The 25880-nt window shown below is 42.3% G+C and overlaps 1 protein-coding gene across 6 annotated transcripts in view; it reads left to right on the top strand.

Moving 5' to 3' along the window:
• The window catches only part of LOC121568072 (actin-binding LIM protein 1), a 182707-nt gene that overhangs the window by 95679 nt on the left and 61148 nt on the right, over positions 1-25880 (top strand). For all 6 annotated transcript variants that reach the window (XM_041878674.2, XM_041878655.2, XM_041878646.2 and 3 more), the window contains exons 5-6: positions 14755-14881; positions 15111-15204. In XM_041878674.2, the coding sequence (XP_041734608.1) occupies positions 14755-14881; positions 15111-15204 (221 nt within the window). The remainder of the gene's footprint in view (positions 1-14754; positions 14882-15110; positions 15205-25880) is intronic.

Below are 25880 nucleotides of genomic sequence, written 5' to 3' on the forward strand. Positions count from 1 at the left end.
TGTATTAGCTAGTACGCTTGCTAGCTAGTTTTCTAACCTTTACTAGCTAGCTATGGTATGGTCGCTACTCACTAGGCTAGCTAACTAGCTAGCTAAAGTTAGCAGGGCTCGATGGTCTAATCTTCCCTGAACCTTGTTTTCATAGTATCGGTACCCCAAGGTATTATGTGAGACACACCCAGCATGTTAACGTTAGTTAGCTAGCTAGCGCTTGTGTCAAAACACTATGAGGAACATTTGTTCCTTTTCAATCTAGCTAAACACTAGCTAACTTATTAGTGTTAGTAAGCACTATTATTGGTAGCTGGATAACACAACTAGTTAGGTAGGAGGTCTAAACTATAGAAATCATGATGATGATAACTAGTATAGGGTAATGTAAATTGTCATAGCTACATTGTTCTTCTCTACCGCAGATTAGGTCTTACTCCAGGATGGGAAAATGCTTATGAGAAAAAAACAGATAAAGACAGAGACAGAGTTGTTGATTTCCATTGTTACTTGTAATGTTAAAAGGGAAGAAAAAGACAATCCCATTTTTTCTAAATTAGCTATCTAGGCTACTGCACACTACCACTAGAATAGTTGTTTTTATGTTATCGAGTAGGCCTTTATCTTTGTTTAATCAAATTGTTAATCTAACAATAAAAATCCTTGTGTAATTTTGTAAGAAATGTAAGGTGTTTTTACGTGTTGCAATAAAGTATACCCTTGGGGTACCTATACCACTAAAAGAGAAGCTCATCTTTTGTTTGTATGTATTTTCACTTGGGAAAGGGGATACTTCAACCAAAATGTGTCTTCCGCATTTAACCCAACCCCTTTGTATCGGAGAGGTTGTGGGGGGCTGCCTTAATCGAAGTCCACAGCGCCCAGGGAGCAGTTGGGGGTTAACTGCCTTGCTCACGGGCAGAACAGCAGACTATTTCACCTTGGGGATTCAAACCAGCTACCTTTTGGTTACTGGCCCAACGCTCTTAACTGCTAGGCTATCTGCCACCTTACTTACTACTTGTATAGAAATTGCTCATAGGTAACTAAAAGTTACACTTAACTTTAAATAGCAAAATCCTGTGTTACAACTAGCGACGACCTTGTACTTATGCCAATATTACAGATATGTACTCTGGTGTATTAGTGTGATTATTTTCTCTCTTGGATTGCGCTGTCAGAAGCTGACGATTAGATTGTCAGGATGGTAGGTACACAATAATTACAAGTAAGTATCCCTCAAGATACACTTCATTTTAACTAGCTAAATCCTGTGTAACACCTAGTAATTACAATGTAGGTATGCAGATATGAAATGTACTCTGTGGTGTACTAGTGTGTTTATTTTCTCACTAGGATGGTGCCTTCAGAAGCTTTGCAATTGGGGTCAGGCTATAAGGATTGGTAATGAACTATATCAGTACACATTGATTACAAGTAAGTATCCCTCAAGATACACTTCATTTTAACTAGCTTAATCCTAGTTTATCCTTCCACTTGGAGGGTGCTTCCGGAAGCCTTAAAATAAGGGCCAGGTTCTCAGGATGGGTAATGTACTATATAAGTATACACTAATTACAAGTAAGTACCCTTCAAGATACACTTAATTTTAACTCGCTAAATCCTGTGTAACACCTAGTAATTACATTGTACTTATGCAGATTTTACATGTACTCTGTGGTGTACTTGTGTGTTTATCCTCCCACTTGAGGATGACACCTGTATGGTAGACCACAGTCAGTGAGGTTGACGTATATATCTTATCTGTTTTTGTAAACTCAACCAAGTCAACTCAGATGGTACACTTTTTGGGGGCAAGTGCTAGCTACAATATTGAGTGGACATTTTGAGGTGTGTGCATTCACGGATAGGTAATTAGAGACTATGTAATCTCGGGACACCCAGCGCATCTGTCCACAACAGATTACAACCTTGTGATAGTTATTACTGAATTGAATGCAGCTGAGAAGAAACTAAAATCTGGTGAATTAATGGAAATTTGCCCATTTGTAACAAGCATGGTATCAGTTATTCGTTGTTACAACTCTGTAATTACAGACTGCAATTACCACCAGTTACATGTTATTACAGAGAAAGTATGAGTTAATACAATTAACTACAATGCTTCACCTGCCACCTGCTAATTACACATGTAATTACAATGTAATAAAGACTCCTTAAAATGAAGCGTTACCGCAATGTATCTTGCTAGCTATTTTTATTTTATTTATTTAACCTTTATTTAACCAGGTAAACCAGTTGAGAACAAGTTCTCATTTACAACTGCGACCTGGCCAAGATAAAGCAAAGCAGTGCGATAAAAACAACAACACAGAGTTACATATGGGGTAAAACAAAACAAAGTCAAAAATACAACAGAATAATACATATAATATACAGTGTGTGCAAATTTAGCAAGTTATGGAGGTAAGGCAATAAAATAGGCTATAGTGCAAAATAATTACAATTAGTATTAACACTGGAATGATAGATGTGCAAGAGATGATGTGCAAATAGAGATACTGGGGTACAAATGAGCAAAATAAATAACAATATAGGGATGAGGTAGTTGGGCGGGCTAATTTCAGATGGGCTGTGTACAGGTGCAGTGATCGGTAAGGTGCTCTGACAACTGATGCTTAAAGTTAGTGAGGGAGATAAGTGTCTCCAGCTTCAGAGATTTTTGCAATTTGTTCCAGTCATTGGCAGCAGAGAACTGGAAGGAATTGCGGCCAAAGGAGGTGTTGGCTTTGGGGATGACCAGTGAGATATACCCGCTGGAGCGCAGACTACGGGTGGGTGTTGCTATGGTGACCAATGAGCTAAGATAAGGCGGGGATTTGCCTAGCAGTGATTTATAGATGGCCTGGAGCCAGTGGGTTTGGCGACGAATATGTAGTGAGGACCAGCCAACAAGAGCGTACAGGTCACAGTGGTGGGTATTATATGGGGCTTTGGAGACAAAACGGATGGCACTGTGATAGACTACATCCAATTTGCTGAGTAGAGTGTTGGAGGCTATTTTGTAAATGACATCGCCGAAGTCAAGGATCGGTAGGATAGTCAGTTTTACGAGGGCATGTTTGGCAGCATGAGTGAAGGAGGCTTTGTTGCGAAATAGGAAACCGATTCTAGATTTAACTTTGGATTGGAGATTCTTAATGTGAGTCTGGAAGGAGAGTTTACAGTCTAACCAGACACCTAGATATTTGTAGTTGTCCACATACTCTAGGTCAGACCCGTCGAGAGTAGTGATTCTAGTCGGGTGGGCGGGTGCAAGCAGCGTTTGGTTGAAGAGCATGCATTTAGTTTTACTAGTGTTTAAGAGCAGTTGGAGGCTACTGAAGGAGTGTTGTATGGAATTGAAGCTCGTTTGGAGGTTTGTTAACACAGTGTCCAATGAAGGGCCAGATGTATACAAAATGGTGTCGTCTGCGTAGAGGTGGATCTGAGAGTCACCAGCAGCAAGAGCGACGTCATTGATATACACAGAGAAAAGAGTCGGCCCAAGATTTGAACCCTGTGGCACCCCCATAGAGACTGCCATAGGTCCAGACAACAGGCCCTCCGATTTGACACATTGAACTCTATCTGAGAAGTAGTTGGTGAACCAGGCGAGGCAGTCATTTGAGAAACCAAGTCTATTTAGTCTGCCAATAAGAATGCGGTGGTTGACAGAGTCGAAAGCCTTGGCCAGGTCAATGAAAACGGCTGCACAGTACTGTCTATTATCGATCGCGGTTATAATATCGTTTAGGACCTTGAGCGTGGCTGAAGTGCACCCATGACCAGCTCGGAAACCGGATTGCATAGCGGAGAAGGTACGGTGGGATTCGAAATGGTCGGTGATCTGTTTGTTGACTTGGCTTTCAAAAACTTTTGAAAGGCAGGGCAGGATGGATATGGGTCTGTAACAGTTTGGATCTAGAGTGTCACCCCCTTTGAAGAGGGGGGATGACCGCGGCAGCTTTCAATCTCTGGGGATCTCAGACGTTACGAAAGAGAGGTTGAACAGGCTAGTAATAGGGGTTGCGACAATTTCGGCGGCTAGTTTTAGAAAGAAAGGGTCCAGATTGTCTAGCCCAGATGATTTTTAGGGGTCCAGATTTTGCAGCTCTTTTAGAACATCAGCTGTCTGGATTTGTGTGAAGGAGAAGCGGGGGGGTTATGGGCAAGTTGCAGCGGAGGGTGCAGAGCTGGTGGCCGGGGTAGTGGTAGCCAGGTGGAAAGCATGGCCAGCCGTAGCAAAATGCTTGTTGAAATTCTCGATTATTGTAGATTTATCGGTGGTGATAGTGTTTCCTAGCCTCAGTGCAGTGGGCAGCTGGGAGGAAGTGCTCTTATTTTCCATGGACTTTACAGTGTCCCAAAACTTTTTGGAGTTAGTGCTACAGGATGCAAATTTCTGTTTGAAAAAGTTAGCCTTTGCTTTCCTAACTGCTTGTGTATATTGGTTCCTAACTTCCCTGAAAAGTTGCATATCGCGGGGGCTATTTGATGCTAATGCAGTACGCCACAGGATGTTTTTGTGCTGGTCAAGGGCAGTCAAGTCTGAGGAGAACCAGGGGCTATATCTGTTCTTAGTTCTGTATTTTTTTGAATGGGGCATGTCTATTTAAGATTGAGAGGAAATTACTTTTAAAGAACAACCAGGCATCCTCTACTGACGGAATGAGATCTATATCCATCCAGGATACCTGGGCCAGGTCAATTAGGAAGGCCTGCTCGCTGAAGTGTTTTTGGGAGCGTTTGACAGTGATGAGGGGTGGTCGTTTGACCGCGGACCCGTTACGGACGCAGGCAATAAGGCAGTGATCGCTGAGATCCTGGTTGAAGACAGCGGAGGTGTATTTTGAGGGTAAGTTAGTCAGGATGATATCTATGAGGGTACCCATGTTTACGGATTTAGGGTTGTACCTGGTAGGTTCGTTGATAATTTGTGTGAGATTGAGGGCATCTAGTTTAGATTGTAGGATGGCCGGGGTGTTAAGCATATCCCAATTTAGGTCACCAAGCAGTACGAACTCTGAGGATAGATGGGGGGCAATCAATTCACATATGGTGTCCAGGGCACAGCTGGGGGGCTGAGGGGGGTCTGTAGCAAGCGGCAACAGTGAGAGATTTATTTCTGGAAAGGTGGATTTTTAGAAGTAGAAGCTCAAACTGTTTGGGCACAGACCTGGATAGTATGATGGAGCTCTGCAGGCTATCTCTACAGTAGATTGCAACTCCACCCCCCTTTGGCAGTTCTATCTAGACGGAAAATGTTATAGTTGGGGATGGAAATTTCAGAATTTTTGGTGGCCTTCCTAAGCCAGGATTCAGACACTGCTAGAACATCAGGGTTGGCGGAGTGTGCTAACGCAGTGAATAACTCAAACTTAGGAAGGAGGATTCTGATATTTATGTGCAGAAAACCAATACTTTTACGGTTACAGAAGTCAACAAATGATAGCTCCTGGGGAGTAGGAGTGATACTGGGGGCTGCAGGGCCTGGGTTAGCCTCTACATCACCAGAGGAACAGAGGAGGACTAGAATAAGGATACGACTAAAGGCTTTAAGAACTGGTCTTCTAGTGCGTTGGGTACATAGAATAAAGGGGGCAGTTCTCCGGGCGTTGTAGAAAAGATTCAGGGCATTATGTACAGAAAAGGATATGGAAGGATATGAGTACAGTTCAGGTAATTCTAAGCGTTGGGTAACAATGAAAGAGATAGCGTCATTGGAGGCACCGATTGAGCCGGTCTCGGCGTGTATGGGGGGTGGAACAAAGGAACTATATGAGGCAGTTTGAGAGGGACTAGGGGTTCTACAGTGAAATTGTATAATAAGAACTAACCCAAACAGCAATAGGCAAGGCATAATTGACATGGGAGAGAGGCATAAAGCAGTCACAGGTGTTATTAGAGAGAGCTAAGACACAACTGGAAATAGCGATAACGTTTGGGCTAAGACTAAACAGAATAAACAGGACAGGGTACCGTGTAAAGGAACAGTCCAGCAGGCATCAGCTGTGCAGCTGAGTGATCATAAGGTCCAGTGAACAGCAATATGTGAGTCCGAGAGCAGTTCAAATTGGTGCTTCAGCACAGCTAGCAGGGAGCACAGTTGTAGTTTGCGTGTGCTAGCGGGCCGGGGCTGGCAGATGGATCTTCGTGGTCGTCGCAACGGGAAACCTGTTGAAACCACATCAGACTATTTCGTCGGCAAACCAGTCGTGTTGGATCGGCGGGGCTCAGTGTCAACACTAGGAGGTCCCGTCCGGTTGACAGAGAGGTAGATAGCCGGGAGATGGGCCTGAGGCTAGCTCAAGGCTAACTGGTGCTTGCTATAGGGCAATGGTAATCAGCCAACAACAGGTTGCAGCTAGCTAGCTGGTTGTGATGATCCGGCGCTAGGGTCCAGTGATTCCGGCAGAAAGTCCAATAAGCTCTGGGTCGATAGCACGCTGGGTCGATAGCACGCTGTGCAGACTGGCCGACGAATTGTCCAGGCTAGAGCTAGAGCTGGCTGGTGGATAGTGTAGGCCACAGACAGTGGTGAAGACGCTAACGGTGACTAATAGCAGGTAGCCATTCAGATTGCGGCTACACTAGTTTCAGCTTACGGTTCTTGATGAAAGTTATAAAGAAATAATAGAATCCTTTCCACGTTGGGTGAGGCGGGTTGCAGGAAAGTATATTTAGTTAAAGAATGAAAGTAAAAATTTAGAAATATATACAAAATAGACAAAAAAAAACAAGAAACGGGATATTTACACAGGACGATGAAATAAAAGCGACCGCACTGCTACGCCATCTTGGATTCTATACTTTACATCATATTCTTAGTTATCTTTCTAGCTGGCTTAACTACCTGTTTGTTATTAGGTCAGTTCCCCTTGATTCTGATATTGATATTGATATGCAGTAATGTTTTAAAAAGCATAAATTCTAATTATTTGTATTTCTCAGTTTTCAATAAAGATCAGGTGACAGGTGAGATCAGCATGAGGGTGACTTGTTACAGGTCAATAAGTAAATCCAAGAGTCCACACAGTTTGACAGTAGGATGAATATAGCAAGCACAAAGTTTTACTGTTCTGGTTGTTATAAACAAGTTTGTGGGTATTTATAAGTGTCTAAAAAATTATGGCAGGCTTAGGCTACTTGGAAATTGATTAGATAGTGTAGTCAACATAGTACAGTTTAACAGTCATATTCAAAATAATTCACTGATGTGAGAATTTAGGATAGGCTCCCCAGAAACTAGTTTAAGGATTGGTTTGTTGACATTTGAATGCACTGTTATTGGATAGAATTGTTGTTTTATCCGTTCATTATCTTCACAGATTGTGTTAAAGGACTCACTCCCTGCCATCCTAGCCCACTGCCACAGCTCCTGTGTTGTTGGGCCTACTTTGTGCAACCACACAGTTGCACTGCTCTACTAGACAGCACATTACTCTCAATTTGGGATTGGTGCGGTTCCCCCCATACATAGTTGCACCGAGAGTGAGCAGAGGTGGCACAAGCCAAGAAAAATGGTACGGCTGTGTGGATGGTTATTGAAGGCTAATATGAATAATATAAATTAGTAATGTGATTGTGATGATCTAAGTGCCCCTTGGTATTCCTAGGGTGTGAAGCCAGGCACTGTTAACAGGATGGTGGTCCTATCAGCAAGACCCAAAGAGAGGAGACTGGTTGAGGGAGTGAGGTAAAATGTTGAGCATTTATCATAATCTGAGCTAATCTTAGACAACTGCTTTACAAATAAATAAATAAATTAGATTGTGTAGCCAATATGCCTCTGTTACAAGAGCTACATGAGATTATGCCAAACCAGAAACAATCCCTAGTGGTCCCTACACTCTAGACACTTGTGTAGATCCAAAAGAGATAGGTAAAATGAAGATGGCAACAATTCCACCCAGCCAATCAATGGGCAAGGTGGCGTTATTACCAACTTGCTTTTACCCATATCCAATCCTTTTGACTCTACACAAGTGTCAAGGGAGTAGGAACTAGGTGTTGTTTCCTGATAGGGTCTATAACTGACATACTTTTTTGTCTATCACATGATTACGGAGACAAATGTCCGGAGACATTTGAAACCCCACCTCTTTAAGGAATACCTGGGATAGGATAAAGTAATCCTTCTACCCCCCCTAAAAAATAATAATAATAAAAATAAAAAATTTGTAAAGTGGTTATCCCACTGGCTATAGGGTGAATGCACCAATTTGTAAGTCGCTCTGGATAAGAGCGTCTGCTAAATGACGTAAATGTAAATGTAAATGTAATTACCTTCTATAGAGGTGTAACCGGGGAGCTGCCTGACCTCTGTCCTACAAGTGGCAGAGGTGTACAGGGACTTTACCAATGCTACAGCCCCTTTGGTCACTACAATGGACATGTCCAGTTAGAGGATTCTGCCATTGGTGAAGTCCAGGCAGGCTGCTGCTACAACAGCTATCAACATCACTTCGCATGAAGATGCCCCCCCTCCACCACTTCTGCCACTTGATGGTTACAGCCTTAACCCATCTGTGTGCTCATTTGTCCATAGAGAGCATGAATTTATACACATGAGCTCACTGGCAACTACATTGGAAACGGCCCACAAAGTTGACAGTGCTACGAAAGAACAGAGCTTATTGCTGGAGCGGCATCACCTTCGCAAGCCACGCATAACATCCTCCTGCTTCAGAGATGTCTGTCATGTGAGGGAGCAGAGTTCTGCAGAACACCTGGCTGACAGAATCCTCAGTGGAACTCGTCAGTCTGCAGAGATGAAGAGAGGTCTGCAGATGAAGTCTGCTGCTGTGGAGGAATACTATGTTCTCCGGAATGTCAGCTATTACCCCTGTGGATTTATTATCCACCCAGATGCCCCTTGGCTTGGGGCATCACCACTTTGTAGTGTATGCCCTGGAGGACATGCTGATCCAGCGCATCCACAGAGACCGCCAAGTTTGGTAAGCAATCAACGAGAAGGCTGACCATTAATTTTTTTCCTCTAACTTGCAGAAATGCCTAATGATCTCCTAGGTCAAATGTTAAAAGATTTAAAAAATATTCGCTATATCTGCGATCATTTCTAGCTTATTTCTATGAAAGATAGCACAGTGGTTAACTGTTTTATCCCCTGAATCCAACAATGTTCGATATTACTGCACTGTCGGAGCTAGAAGCACAAGCGTTTCGCTACACCCGCAATAACATCTGCTAAACACGTGTATGTGACAAATAACATTTGATTTGACTTGATTTGATGTAGATAAAATTATCGTGACGTCAAATGTTTTGGGGAAACATGTTGATTTGTTAGTGAGAACACTGGACAAAATAGTGGAGTGCAGGCCCACATAATGGAATTCATTTTCAAGAGAGGGTCTGAATGTAGCTGTTAAACACAGGCTGTTGACTTGCAACACTGAACATACAGTGCATTCGGAAAGTATTCAGACCCCTTCACTTTTTCCACATTTTGCTACATTACAGCCTTATTCTAAAATTGATAAAATTATTTTTTCCCCTCATCAATCTACCCACAATACCCCATAATTACAAATAAAAAACAGAAATACCTTATTTACATAAGTATTCAGACCCTTTGCTATGAGACTCGAAATTGAGCTCAGGTGCATCCTGTTTCCATTGATCATCCTTGAGATGTTTCTACGATTTCATTGGGGTCCACCTGTGGTAAATTCAATTGATTGGACATTATTTGGAAAGTCGCTCACCTGTCTTAATAAGGTCCCACAGTTGACAGTACATGTCGAAGCAAAAACCAAGCCATGAGGTCAAAGGAATTGTCTGTAAAACTCAGAGACGGGATTGAGTCGAGGCACAGAACTGGTGAAGGGTACCAAAAAATGTCTGCAGCATTGATGGTCCCCAAGAACACAGTGGCTTCCATCATTCTTAAATGGAAGAAGTTTGGAACCACCAAGACTCTTCCTATAGCTGGTCGCAAGGCCAAACTGAGCAATTGGGGGAGAAGTGCCTTGGTCAGGGAGTTGACCAAGAACCCGATGGTCACTCTGACAGTGCTCCAGAGTTCCCCTGTGGAGATGGGAGAACCTTACAGAAGGACAACCATCTCTGCAGCACTCCACCAATCAGGCCTTTATGGTAGAGTGGCCAGACGGAAGCCACTCCTCAGTAAAAGGCACATGACAGCCCGCTTGGAGTTTGCCAAAAGGCACCTAAAAGACTCTCAGACCATGAGAAACAAGATTATCTGGTCTGATGAAACCAAGATTGAACTCTTTGGCCTGAACGCCAAGCGTCACATCTGGAAGAAACCTGGCACCATCCCTACGGTGAAGCATGGTGGTGGCAGCATCATGCTGTGGGGATGTTTTTTAGTGGCAGGGACTGGGAGACTAGTCAGGATCAAGGGAAATATGAACGGAGCAATGTACAGCGAGATCCTTAATGAAAACCTGCTCCAGAGCGCTCAGGACCTCAGACTGGGGCGAAGGTTCACCTTCCAACAGGACAACAACCCTAAGCCCCTAAGCACACAGCCAAGGCAACGCATGAGGGGCTTCGGGTCTCTGAATGTCCTTGAGTGACCCAGCCAGAGGCCGGACTTGAACCCGATTGAACATCTCTGGAGAGACCTGAAAATAGCTGTGCAGCGACGCTCCCCATCCAACCTGAAAGAGCTTGAGAGGATCAGCAGAGAAGAATGGGAGAAACTCCCCAAATGTGCCAAGCTTGTAGCATCATACCCAAGAAGACTGGAGGCTGTAATCGCTGCCAAAGGTGCTTCAACAAAGTACTGAGTATATGGTCTGAATACTTTCTAAATGCACTGAAGCAGACGCAAAAACAGGGCAATCAGTTACCAGTCTAATAGTACTGAAATTGACAGCATCACTAGTCCTTTGCCCATGCTTTGACCAAGGGCCCATTCTGGTAGTTGATGAGGAGGCAGGCAACTGTGTTTAGCTGGTTGATGCTCCCAGTGATGGAGAGAGGACTGACATTGTCAAACAGCTTGTGCTCGTTCACTCTGCGAATCAGTCGCTCCACATGGATCAGCCCAGCAATGGATTGTGTCTCCTTGACTTCTGCTGCTGGCATCTGTACCCTCCTTGAGAGGAAAGCCAGTCTGTAGACCTTGCAGGGCACACAGTCGTCCACAAGGAAACCTTTGTCCACGATTAAGGCCATCCCTGCTTTCAGCACAGACACAATGCCTGACTGCTTCAGGATCTCCTTGTCGCTGACAGAACCTCTGTAAAGGGCTGAAACAAAGGTGCCATGACAATCATCGCCTTGAAGGTGCAGTGGGACTTCACTCTGAAGCAGGAGAAAATGTGGTGTTTTTACAACGCACCTCTGTGCAGTCTATCACCACTTGTGTGTCTGGGTATTCCTTGAATTCCTCTGTCAAGTGAGCCTTGACTGCTTCCTCGGATATCCAGATACACACTGACCCAAGAACTGTGTAAAGAAAGTTGCACTATGTTGTCACGATGCAGCTCACAGTCGACTGGTGGATGTTGAATCTGTGGGCCAGATCGCTCTACTTAAGACCCAGTGAAAGATGGGTCATGAAAGGGAAAAACATGTCTATGGACTGCAGGGACTGTGACTTTTGGAAAAAAGGATTAAGATGCATGAATATGGAAAATTATAACTAAAACCATCAACCATCCAGAGGGCAGATAAATCATGCACCTATAACTTCCCTCCCTAACCCAGGAGGATTCATTATCATGATTGGTTTAATGGCTTAAAGTAGAATCAAGTAGCATCAAGCTTGTCAAAGTGGCATTTAGCCTTTATGTGTTTGTCTATGGTCAGTTGTAGCTTTGATGATTAACACTACTTTAATTTACCTTTGCATTTCCTGGTAGTGTGACCTCCTCATTCCTCTTTGTAGCTGCCCTTGCTCTGGTCACACGTACCATGTTGTGGGATGCCAGTTCGATGAGCTTCCAGAAGGCCATTAGGTGGGCATACTTTGTAAACCTACACTCACCGACCAGTTTATTAGGTACACCCATCTAGTACTGGGTTGGACCCCCCTTTGCCTCCAGAACAGCCTGAATTATTTGGGGCATTCTACAACGTGTCGGAAACGTTCCACAGGGATGTTGGTCCATGCTGACATGATGGCATCACGCAGTTGCTACAGATTGGACGGTGGTACATTCATGCTGCGAACAGCCCGTTCCATGTCATCCGAAAGACGCTCTATTGGGTTGAGGTCTGGGGACTGTGTAGGCCACTCAAGTAAACTGAAGTCACTGTCATGTTCCAGGCAATGTTTTTATTGTCCAGTGTTGGTGATCGCGTGCCCACTGGAACCGTTTCTTCTTGTTTTTAGCTGATAGGAGTGGAACCCGGTGTGGTCGTCTGCTGCAGTAGCCCATCCATGACAAGGATCGATGAGTTGTGCATTCCAAGATGTCATTCTGCACACCATTTACCTGTTTGTGGCCCGCCTGTTAGCTTGCACAATTCTTGCCAATGAGCTGTTTTTGCCCACAGGAATGGCGCTGACTGGATGTTTGTTTTTTTGTCGCACCATTCTTGGTAAACCATAGACACTGTGTGTGTAAAAAGCCCAGGAAGAGGGCGGCTGTTTCTGAGATACAGGATCCGGCACGCCTGTCACCGATGATCATACCACGCTTAAAGTCATTTAGGTCACTCGTTTCACCCATTCTAATGTTCAATCGAACAGTAACTGAATGCCTTGATGCCTGTCGGCCTGCTTTATATAACAAGCCACGGCCACCTGACTAGTGAGTCTGTAGGAGCGATCCATTTTAATAAACTCGCCGGTGAGTGTATGTCAGAAGTGGGAAATATTATGATGAATGATGTTATTGATATCTAATCCTAGGTGCTGTTAACTGCCTCCAGAGGGCAGTACTTCCCAGGAGTATACAACGCCTCGATCACACCTACAGCGTCATTGCGCAAATGGTACGCAGCATCATCTGGATATGTGTACAACAAAAATTCAACATTCACCTTCTGCTACCATTTCTGTCAAGCCGTCTACGCATACAATTTTATGCATACTGTACGTTCGATAAATCCAACGTATGCACCACACAGAACGCACTGCAACGCAATGCTGCAAGGCAAACGCAGCGTTCCATTGGAAATGAATGTACTTCTCGTGTACCAAAACGCAATGATGCTGTCGGTGTGATCGTGGCATAAGACACAAGATCCTTTAATTGCCACCAGGGCAACAAATTAACACCAGACAAATGCAGATAAATTAAGGAATGATGAGAGCAAAATTATGTTAGCCTGCAACAAAGATCAAGGCAATCCTTTTGTGCAAAAATTAAAAAGCCTTTATTAACAAAGCCTTTCTTTAGGTTGGTTTTTACTTACTTTGTTGCATGCTTATTTTTACACATTGTTTCTACTCAACCCACAACTTGTTTTGGTCTGTCTATTTAGACCTTGTTTTCAATTACCTTTTGATACCATATATTGTTAATTTTATAGAAGCAAAGCAGCACTCTTTATCCTCTCTTCTCTACATTATTATTACCATTATCATAACCTACCTTGTCTAGAACCGTATGCCGGTGTCGGAGGCAGCAAATTGCTCCAAACAGAATCGCAGACGGACAGACATTTCCTCCACGTCTCCTCAGTTGCTCTACCTCCTTACGGAGATCTTCGCCTTGCTCCAGTGCCAGGTCGGCAGCTGAACAATAATCATGATACAGGTGTTGGAAGTCATTCATCCACCTTAGCCAGTTCATAAGTTGGTCGCTCTCTCCTTTGCCATACCCCAGGTCTTGGCGCTCGAACTGAGTAGTCATTCCACTGAAACAGGGTGGGGAGAGCTCCCTTCTTGAGTAGCCGACGTCCAGTGGGAGTTGAAGGCTCGATCAAGTCATCACTTTGGAAGTGGCGGCTGCAGACCTTTGTATGGGAGGTGATGTTGAATCTCTCACGGCAAATTTTCCAGTGCAGTTGTGAAAAGTGTGAAAGCTCAACACAGAGTTGAACTTGGAGGAGGCCTTGCTTGAACACATTTTTTGAGGTTAGGCTATATTGGAACAATAATATAACAAAATAAATTTAAGATTTGTTTGACTACCTGACAATTGTTGCTTTCCCCTGCTGGCTAGCCTGTAGCTAGCTATCGTATCGAAGATGATGAGAATGCACAATACCGGAAATCCGGGGCTGGCTGGAATTTTTGCGGAAATACATAGGCTAGTGGGCATGCATAAAGTGAATTATTACCAGAAATGATTTGATATTGAGATTTTAAAAAGGCTGCATTGGACCTTTAAAAATAGCTTAATGGACCAAGTCCAGGCAGTGCCTTCCTGTTTCAGTTTGTTTTCTTCTGTTAGGTGTCCCATGAACATGACCCTGGTTTCTCTCTGTGTTGCCAGTTAGCTTATATACAGGGTTAGCCATAAATAAGGGATGCTGATTCTCCTTATGTCATCATCTCAACCTCTTTATACTCAGCGTGTCATCCCACATGTCATGGGATGACACTGGGATCCTATGACATGACTGGGAGCTTAGGAAGAGGTGATTTATTTATTTGTAGAACGCCTGGATAAGCTTTTGGTAATTAAGTGTTGCAATGATGGTGTTAAAATATAATATACCTCAATGGAAGATTGAAGCACCCATTAATAAGCCATGGCTATTGAGCCTCTGCCACCACCTAGTGTATAGGTTTTGAATATATGTTAATCCATTGTGTGTGTGTGTGTTTTTGCCAACGTATGTCCGTGCCAACGTGTGTGTGTTTTACAGGCTGTACGGGCTGTGGTAGAGACATTAAGAATGGTCAGGCTCTCTTAGCTCTGGAGAGACAGTGGCACCTGGGCTGCTTCAAGTGTAAGGCCTGTCAAAAGGTCCTCACCGGGGAGTACATCAGCAAGTAAGTCTAACACAACTATTATACACACAACATGCTTACACACAAAATGGAATACACACATAGTATACTTGCAGACAAAGTAAAACCCGCTATTCTATTCTACTCTATTCTATTTTTATTCTATACACATAACATACACACATTATACTTGCAGACACAGTGAAAGATATTATTCTATGTTATCCTATTCTAATGCAGTCTATCTGTATTCTCCTATCTCTTTGCACAGGGATGGCACACCCTATTGTGAGAAGGACTACCAGATCCATTTTGGGGTCAAGTGCGAGGCGTGCCAGCAGTTTATCACAGGCAAAGTGCTGGAGGTAAACCAATCACCAATCACCTAAAATTCATCATCCCTTAATACATAGGGAGAGGAAAAATATAGTTTACTCAACTAAAGTTACTTTGAAAAAGTAGTTCACTACATCTAAACTACTTCGTAATAAATGATCATATCTAAATCTGAAATGTCATAGACTACAAATTGCAAGAACAGATAACTCTGGAGTAAGATGTTAACAGAATGTGTAATTTAGCATATTAAATACAAAAACTATGTTTCAAGTGAGAATTGGACAGGGGTGATGCTGAAAAAAAAGGAAATTATTGTCTACTTCACCCATATTTTATTTTCTATTTGCAAAAAAAGTAGTGTGTAGTTCCAGTAGTTAGCTACACCACTACATGGCAAAAAAAAGTAATTAACTACTGAAATCACTACCTATATTTGAATTTAGTTAAACTACCACCAAGCTACTGCAAAATGTAGTTAAATTACTAGTTGAACTACATGTAGTTCACTACTCCCCAACACTGGTTAGTTGAAATGTTACTGATAGTCTGTAGATAGTCTATAGAGCATCTAAATAAAGTGTTACCGCATTATCACCTGTAGCCCAACTGATGCAGCATAGTGGCTATAAAGAAATAGGCTAAAGTATGCTTATTGCTGTGTAATGTCAAATGCATCTCTATCAATAAGGACTAGGGTGGGTCAATTTATTTTGTAGATTTTCTCAATTGAAATTAAGCTTTAAGTGAAATATTAGCTTTTGTCTAAAGCTGAAAAAGACAGAAAATTCTAAAGCTAATTTGACCTATGCAATAACAAGACTTTTCAGCATAAGCAGCTTGACTACTGCTAGAGTACTGTAGCTTTATTGATCTACTGTACTTCAACAACAGATGTAATGTAAACATGCTTTTTCATGCAAGACATCATCCCATTCCACTAATTTAAACATTATGGGGAGGTTTTCCTGGACACAGATTGAGCTTAGTCCTGGACTAAAAAGCAAGATCAATGGAAAATCTCCAGGCAAAAAGTATTTATAGTCCATGACTAGGTGTAATCTATACTGAACAAAAATATAAATGCAACACTCAACATTTTCAAAGATTATACTGAGTTACAGTTCATATAAGGAAATCAGTCAATTGAAATAAATAAATTAGGCCTAATCTATGGATTTCAGATGACTGGGAATACAGATATGCATATGTTGGTCACAGATACATCAGAAAACCAGTCAGTATCTGGTGTGACCACCATTTGTCTCATGTAGCGAGACACATCTCCTTCGCATAGAGTTAATGAGACTGTTGATTGTGGCCTGTGGAATGTTGTCCCACTCCTCTTCAATGGCTGTGCGAAGTTGCTGGATATTGGCAGGAACTGGAACATGCTGTCGTACACGTCGACCCAGAGCATCCCAAACATGCTCAATGGGTGACATGTCTTGTGAGTATGCAGGCCATTGAAGAACTGGGAAATGTTCAGTTTCCAGGAATCGTGTACAGATCCTTGTGACATGGGGCCGTGAATTATCATGCTGAAACATGAGGTGATGGCGGCGGATGAATGGCACAAACCTTGAGACATTTTTGAACAGCCCCCCATTAACATCGACGGGGCTGAAGTGGACTATTATGGTCCAAACACACCAAGACAGTAGTGAAGAGGGCACGACAACACCTTTTCCCCCTCAGGAGACAGATAAATCACTTTCCCAAAAATAAATAAGGTTAGCAAGTAGATGGGCGCTTCTTTTTACTCTGGACAGCTTGCTTGTGCTGTGTGAACGTATCAATTTCTGTACTGCTCAAGTGCTCGAGAAGTTGTCACTTGCGGGAGTTTAGTTGTGCTTGAATGAACGGCGAATCATATCGCTCAAATACAAATAGCACAACCTTTCTGCATGTAGTCTTCAATTGTAGACTGTGACAGAGCAAATGTTGAACTGGAATGCAAAAATGCGCTGAGAACTGGCCTGGTTGGTGCTGCTGCTTTCTTTGAAAGTGGTGAGAAGTAATGGGCAAATGCGGTCTCGCCACACGTTTTCCGGCAGCTCTGATTTAAAGCGTCTATCTGTCATAATTCTTTTGACTTGTAAATTATTTACACACACCCATTGATTCTTGAAGAATATAACTTATACAGTGATTTCGGAAAGTATTCAGACCCCTTGATTTTTTTCCACATTTTGTTATGTTACAGCCTTATTCTAAAATTGATTAAATTGTTTTTTCTCCTCATCAATCTACACACTTTACCCCATAATGGCAAATGAAAAACAGGTTTTTAGAATGTTTACCAAATGTATAAAAACAAAAACTGAAATGTCACATTTACATAAGTATTCAGACCCTTTACTCAGTATTTTGTTGAAGCACCTTTGGCAGCGATTACAACCTCGAGTCTTCTTGGGTATAACGATACAAGCTTGGCACACCTATATTTGGGGAGTTTCTCCCATTCTTCTCTGCAGATCATCTCCTGCTCTGTCAGGTTGGATGGGGATCGTCGCTGCACAGCTATTTTCAGGTCTTTCCAGAAATGTTCGATCGGGTTCAAGTCCGGGCTCTGGCTGGGCCACTCAAGGACATTCAGAGACTTGTTCTGAAGCCACTCCTGCGTTGTCTTGGCTGTGTGCTTAGGGTCGTTGTGCTGTTGGCAGGTGAACGTTCGCCCCAATCTGAGGTCCTGAGCGCTCTGGAGCAGGTTTTCATCAAGGATCTCTCTGTACTTTGCTCCGTTCCTCTTTCTCTCGATCCTGACTAGTCTCCCAGTCCCTGCCGCTGAAAAACATCCCCACAGCATGATGCTGCCACCACCATGCTTCACCGTAGGGATGGTGCCAGGTTTCCTACAGACATGACGCTTGTCATTCAGGCCAAAGAGTTCAATCTTGGTTTCATCAGACCAGAGAATCTTATTTCTCATGGTCTGAGAGTCCTTTAGGTGCCTTTTGGCAAACTCCAAATGGGCTGTCATGTGCCTTTTACTGAGGAGTGGCGCCGTCTGGCAACTACCATAAAGGCCTGATTGGTGGAGTGCTGCAGAGACGGTTGTCCTTCTGGAAGGTTCTCCCATCTCCACAGAGGAACTCTAGAGCTCTGTCATTGGGTTCTTGGTCAACTCCCTGACCAAGGCCCTTCTCCCCCAATTGCTCAGTTTGGCCAGACGGCCAGCTCTAGGAAGAGTATTAGTGGTTCAAAACATCTTCCATTTAAGAATGATGGAGGCCACTGTGATCTTGGGGACCTTCAATGCTGCAGACATTTTTTGATACCTTTCCCCAGATCTGTGCCTCGACACAATCCTGTCAAGAAGCTCTACGAACAATTCCTTCGACCTCATGGCTTGGTTTTTGCTCTGACTTGCACTGTCAACTGTGGGACCTTATATAGACAGGTGAGCACCTTTCCAAATCATGTGCAATCAAATGAATTTACCAGAGGTGGACTCCAATCAAGTTGTAGAAACATCTCAAGGATGATCAATGGAAACAGGTTGCACCTTAGCTCAATTTCGAGTCTCATAGCAAAGGGTCTGAATACTTACTGTACCAGTCAAAAGTTTGAACACACCTGCTCATTCAAGGGTTTTTCTTTATTGTTACTATTTTCTACATTGTAGAATAATAGTGAAGACATCAAAACTATGAAATAACACATATGGAATCATGTAGTAACCAAAAAAGTGTTAAACATATCAAAATATATTTGAGATTTGAGATTCTTCAAATAGCCACCCTTTGCCTTGATGACAGCTTTGCACACTCTTGGCATTCACTCAACCAGCTTCACCTGGAATGCTTTTCCAACAGTCTTGAAGGAGTTCCCACATATGCTGAGTACTTGTTGACTGTTTTTCCTTCACTCTGCGGTCCGACTCATCCCAAACCATCTCAATTGGGTTTAGGTTGGGTGATTGTGGAAGCCAGGTCATCTGATGCAGCACTCCATCGCTCTCCTTCTTGGTAAAATAGCCCTTACACAGCCTGGAGGTGTGTTGGGTCATTGTCCTGTTGAAAAACAAATGATAGTCCCACTAAGCACAAACCAGATGGGATGGCGTATCGCTGCAGAATGCTGTGGTAGTTGTGCCTTGAATTCTAAATAAATCACAGACAGTGTCTCCAGCAAAGCACCCCCACACCATAACACCTCCTCCTCCTCCATGCTTTACGGTGGGAACTACACATGCAGAGATCATCCGTTCACCCACACCGCGTCTCACAAAGACACGGCGGTTGGAACCAAAAATCTCCAATTTGGGCTCCAGACCAAAGGACACATTTCCACCAGTCTAATGTCCATTGCTCGTGTTTCTTGGCCCAAGCAGGTCTCTTCTTCTTGTGTCCTTTAGTAGTGGATTCTTTGCAGAAATTTGACCATGAAGGCCTGATTCACACGGTCCCTTCTGAACAGTTGATGTTAAGATGTGTCTGTGACTTGAACTTGATGTGGCAAATTCATCCTTATACTGATCAAAGAACCAAAGTATTTCAGAGTTTTTGTAGAATTAAGATATACTTTATTCCAATAGACAAAGCCGAGGTAGTTTGCAAATCATCTCCCTTCTACCTCCCAGCTCTCAGTTTATATAGTCATTTTACATACATTTTAGCTTAACCCCTCCCTCCTGGGTTCTCCCACCACTGTCTCCAGTTTCCCCCTCTTGACCGCTCCGCCCACTTCCTTAGTCTATGATAGTGGCAAAATCTGACTTCCCCTCCTTTGTATGCACAAATAACAGCCCTGTCATGTAAAAATAATCATGTTCAGTTTGAACTCTGTTCAACCCTGGCTCACCCTGGCTTGACCTGGAGATTGATTTTTGGACATGGCAGGTCCACAATCAAGCTCTCAAACATACCCAAGCCCAACCCCTCTATCCCCTCCCGTCATGCTGTAATTTATGAAGAAGATGCCCAAGGAGAGACAAAGGGTTTAGCCTGAACTCTGTTCAACCCTAACTCCATTCCCGTAATATGCCTTAGGATAGAGGCAAAGGATAACACTCTGGTTTCAGTCACTGATAAATCAGGACAGCCTTGGATTAGGTAAGAGCGAGGAATTCGACCCAAGGTCAGATCCCCATTTCACACACACACAAACCCAGTGAGAGGAACCAATTAAGTTCTTGCCTAGCAACAGAGATGTACCCATGTTTAACCCTGGCTCCACGTTCGTCATGTTGTGATTAACTTTGTTTATCTAAATGAAAGATCCTCATCATTCCCCCCTTTGGGACTTAATAGTCCCATATCAATACATCCAAATACTTCAAATGTATATAGTGATTAATATATGAATACTGTGACATAAAAATCAACATGTTCATGATATAAGGCACAATCCTTGCATTAACTTTATATTTTTCAAACAGTAAGATTCAAAAGTTTTTACTCAAAATAAACCATATATGTATCCTAACACATTAAAACTAACGTAGCGTTGTTTTAACCATAATATCTATTTAAGGCAGTTATCTTGCGATTGTATACGCAATACCTGGGCATGTTTGAGAATAGTGTCAACATCTTTAGCTCACATAACTTCTTTACCCATATCACAAGTAGTATAACAATCAAAATAATCAATATCAATATCTAATACATTAATTGCAGTTTCAACATCTTTAGTTATTAACATATTAATAACTTACTCAAATCAATTAGTCAGCTTACAACTCATAATCATAATCAAATGTATTATCTAAAACATATTTAGAATGACAATTCTTAGTGATTCACATTGGTCCTATCACTCAAAGTTATAACCCTCAACTTAGCACCCATTGACACGGGCAGAATGTACATTTATATTAACATACAGTATAATTATCCATAATTGTAGTATTAGCTTCCTCATAAGGAGAATAACCACAGATCAGTATCTCAATGCATTCTTAGTCTAAATTACTATAAATGTAGCAGTGTGTAGACCTTAATCAACCTGATACCCCAAATAACAACCCCTTCTTTCCCCGGCACTCAATCTTCTGGCGTCTCTTCATTATGTTCTTCAGATAGCTTCATAGTTCAACTTGGATTGCCCATGACAATGTCCCAATTTCAATGTCTCACCTGAGCCGCCACCACCTCTACCCCCATTATGTTTTGTCCATTTGCCAACCAGTATACCAGCATCATGAGAGATGTTGTATTTGAACAGATCTCTCTTCATGCCCACTCCACATGGACTCCTGTCACACTCCTGAGAGAAAATGCATGAGAGAAAAGGCAGTTGATAGCTTTGATTGGATGCTGGTTCTTATTCAGGTCTCTTGGTAGAAGTGGTGCTGGACAGGACCCTATTCAACCCCTTTGTTGCTCCTCTTCAGCCAGTTGAGGTTCACACTGTTCTTGACCGAATTATCCCTGCTATGAATCAAGACACTATCTGTAGTAACCTTGAGAGAGGTCAGATCATAACAGTTTAGTTGAGTTAATTTCCAATCCAAGAAATCCATAAAAACATTGACTATATGATCAATTATTATGTTTTACCAATTATTCTTAATACCAATTTCTAATATACGCCCCTTATCACCCTGTCGACTTCACCACAGAGTCACGGGATCAGCAAGTTAGATCTCAATTTCTGTTAGGGGAACAAGACAAAGACAGAGAAATCAATGGTTGGGAAGTCAGGTGCGTCTTGAATGTCTGAAAGATCTTGAAATTCTTGGAGGTCTTGTATGATCTTGGATGTCTTGGATGTTCTTGGAGGTCTGTCCCTCCGTCGAGAGAATCAGCAAAAGCACTTAGCTCATCAGTAGCATTCCCATTGCCATCCTCCCCCATCTCCTGATTCAGGCCAGCTCCAGCAATCTCAGCTCCCTCATCTCTAGGTCGTCGTGTTCCTTGTGGTACTCTGGTGCAGGGGTTTAGATGATACCAGGTCGAGCTCCCCTCTATCCGTACAGCCGTCGGTGAAGCCTGGGTGACGATGTATGGTCTCTTTGGCTTGGGACCTTCTTCCGTCACTAGGGTCTCCGGATCATGCAGAGTCCCTCTCAATCCATCGACATCGGTCTGCGAAGAGTGTCCTTCTGGCAGCGTACCAATAGGGAAGCTCGGAGTCACTACTGCAAAGACACACAGACACAGATACACACAAAAGAAGACAATGCTACCCAATGGCGGGGCCATCTTCCTCTTCTGCGGTTGGAACTCTCCTATAGTGGGACACATGGATCCAGGTATCTGTCTCTGCCACTTTCACCGCCATCAAGGTAGCCAGTAACACCTGGTACGGGCCCCTCCACCTAGGGTCTTTCCAGCTCTTTCTTCTGTAGTCTTTTCCTGCCACAAAGTCTCCAGGGTGCAGACAACGCTCAGATTCTTCTGCTCGGTTGGGCAAAGAAGCCTTCACCCATGGGAAGAAAGTCATAAGAACATTCTTAGGTGAGACAAAGTATGCTACTGTACCATGTGTTCTCATCAGTCAGGAGAAGCCCTGAGCATAGGAAGTGCACATTCTTGCAGCTTGTTGTAGTCCACCAGTTTCAGAGACAGGCCCCCTTTCTACTTTGTCTCTGGTCACAAATATATTTGCACATAACACATTCCATCTAACCCATAACACATTAATTACCACTGCTCATATTCTTAATACAATTTGCATATTTAGCAAAATGCCCCAGGGGACCAGTAATTCCCCCCTTTGGACACATGACTCACATCGTGATTCATGAGTTCAAAAAACAAACAAACATTGCCTGTTAAACCAAAATAATAAATGAAATTAGAATGACAACCTTTGATAATATCTTAACTTAATCGTATCCCATAAGGTAATTCAAGGAAATAGTAAAATTGACACATTTCCCTCATTCAGGACTAGCGCTCTCTCTCTGTCCTTGTCATGGTCCGAATCATATATACGACCATTAACTATAAACTTCTTCCTAATTATCAAGATTACAAATGACCCTCAACTCGGTATAATAAATGACCTTAAATTAATAATTTAATGTCTCTTGGCTTTTCAGAGTGGGTGATCAAATCACACTAGAATGTCAGGACAGAGGTCAGAAGTCATTCAAATCCTTCAAATAAGTTTTTCATTCTATAGTAGACTAATCATTAACAACAGTCAAAATATTTCATACATTACATATCCCAAGTGTACAGCAAGACTTCATTACAGTTCATTCAAAAAGAAATCACATGCGTTTACGTAGAACTCACTCATAAAATAAAACTTCTAAAATTCCATGTGTGTGTCCCTTTAAGATTGAACTAACTGCTCCCCCAGCCCACAGACTCGGGAATCTTTCCACAGAGAGAGATAATTAAACCCCCGTTCTCCTGGAACAGAAAGTTGACATGTTGTTAACATTCGGTTATAATCAGCAATCCAAAAATAGTAATTACACCCAAAACATGATGCCGATAATTACACTGTACTACCTCACATCAATAATAGTTTGTTTCAATCTAATTCCTTGTGACTACTCCAGAATAAGATTACATAAAATCTCTCACAATATAAAAATCACCCAAGGTTCTCTGAGTTTGCAAGGAGCATCCCTAATTGATTACCCTTAGACTCCACTGTCTCTAATTCACACAAGGATTATTCAACCCCAAAATTGGCTCCATTTGCTCCCATGTCAAATTATCGTGGTATCGTCACTGGATCAACGACATAGGAAATATCTGTTTCGCCTTATATTGTTCCTGTCACCCCTCTAAATGTCATATTTTATTCAGTCGCCAATATAATCAATTACTCCGCATAAAGAATCAGTGATATTTGATCCCAGGCATCAATTTAAAAAATAGTTTGAGACGTTGTCTCCTCCGTTTCCCTTAACATACATACTGTACGGGACTTCCATCAATCCTGGAAGAAAGAATCCTACTCAAAACACATCAGATAATACTGTGTTCAATTAAGGGAATAAACACCTTTTATAATAAACAAACCCATAACCCCTTTCCGATAATCTAATCTCCACAACCTGTCGCATTGATTTAGTTTAAAATATAAACATGTTGATTAACAAATCTAGAACCTTCAAAAAGTTGGTGCTGCCCCATCAGCGTAATAGTAAAAACTACCTGCCATCCACTGTTCAACGTACCAGAAACAGATTATCGTTTTAGAATTCATTAACTGTTTGCATAAATTACTGGTGTTACGCAAACTATAGAATTGAGTAATAATAATTAGAAATTGTCAAATAACTTTTCAGATTCACCTATTCAGACCTCTGCTTCAAATATCCCACTGTGTACCTTACATCTCAATATAGCCCAGCGAGCATGACTCTCTTTCACCCGCAGACTCAATCATGGCATTAGTAAAATCTATCCACAAACCACCAATAACTAAAAACATATTTGCATTCACATTACTAGAAGGCATTATTTTAATTCCAGTCTACTCAAACAATTCAATTCGACATTTCTCATTTCCCAATTAACCTACTTTACTTTTAAGCCAGAAAACCCTCTACAATCTCTATCATCCTCTACTTCTGTCTTTCCGTCCAACGTTACTTTACCAGGTGAACAATTCTTTTTTAAATTATAGTCAAAACAAACAAAACCTCCATTCACAGGGAGGCCACTTTAATTACTATGTTATCCTAGGCCGCCATGGGTTGGTAGGACAATCCCTTCTTCTATGTCCTGATTGATTGCACCCCCAGCAGACACCTAGAAACCTTCCCGGTTCACCATTTTGGTATGTCTGGTCCTTTCTTGTCAGCTCTTCCAGCTGCATCTGTCTCAGTTTTCTCTGAATGTCTCTCCCCTGCTCTGTCAGTTTCTGTTCGTCCGTACCCATCAGTGGGCACTCCCTTCTTTGATGTTATTACCCTTTACCCCAAGTCAGTATATCCTGTCCATCAATCATTCTAAGATCACTTTGACATAAGGAATGAAGACTCTGTGGCACCAAGTCACTTATCCACTAACTCTAACCTGGTTTCCCACAACACTATATAAACCTCATATCAGTCTGCTATTATGCCCCTCAGTCCCCCATAGCCGTCCATGTCCAAGTGTGGTTCCCTTCCTTTCTTTGGGGTGGAAGCCTGTGGCCTCCTTTCTCCTCCTTTTAACTCTAAATTCCCTGCTATTGAAACTAGGCCTCCCAGAACATTTTCAAAATGTCTCTCTTTCCCTCTCTTCTTCCTTCTCTTTTCCCCATTCTCTCCTGCTCTATAGTTCTGTATTATGGTTTCCATTTCCTCACAAACTGCCACATCAAACGTCCCTTCCTTTGGCCATTTAGTTGCCATTTTTCTGGTTATTTTTTCCCATTTATCAGAGATTTTTCCAATCTCTTCTTTACTCACTGGTAACCTTCCCTTCATGATTTCTACTGGTGTTTCTGCCATCCCTACTCCTTGTATTCTTGGCCTTCCTGTTGCTAATCTTATGTTTTGTTCAGTGTTTATGTTAGGATGCAAGGTAAATTATTTCTGTTAGCTTTCTCAGCTAAAAGCTTTTCTATCCCTCAGTTAATGGTATCTCTCTCCTTAATATATCTTCATACTCTGCTTCTTTCCAACAATGCGTTTTTATCCCTTGTGTTTTCAATACTCTTTTTATTCTCTTTGTCCCCTTGCTTCACTTACCATTAAGATAACACACTCGCTTTCCTTTGCTTCTGTATTATATTCTTATTTTTCTTTGTTCCCTTATCTTATCTCAAACCTATAAAACCACTTTCTTCTCCTGTGCTTAGG

Source organism: Coregonus clupeaformis, chromosome 1 (genome assembly GCF_020615455.1).
Source record: "Coregonus clupeaformis isolate EN_2021a chromosome 1, ASM2061545v1, whole genome shotgun sequence".
Lineage (NCBI taxonomy): Eukaryota > Metazoa > Chordata > Actinopteri > Salmoniformes > Salmonidae > Coregonus > Coregonus clupeaformis.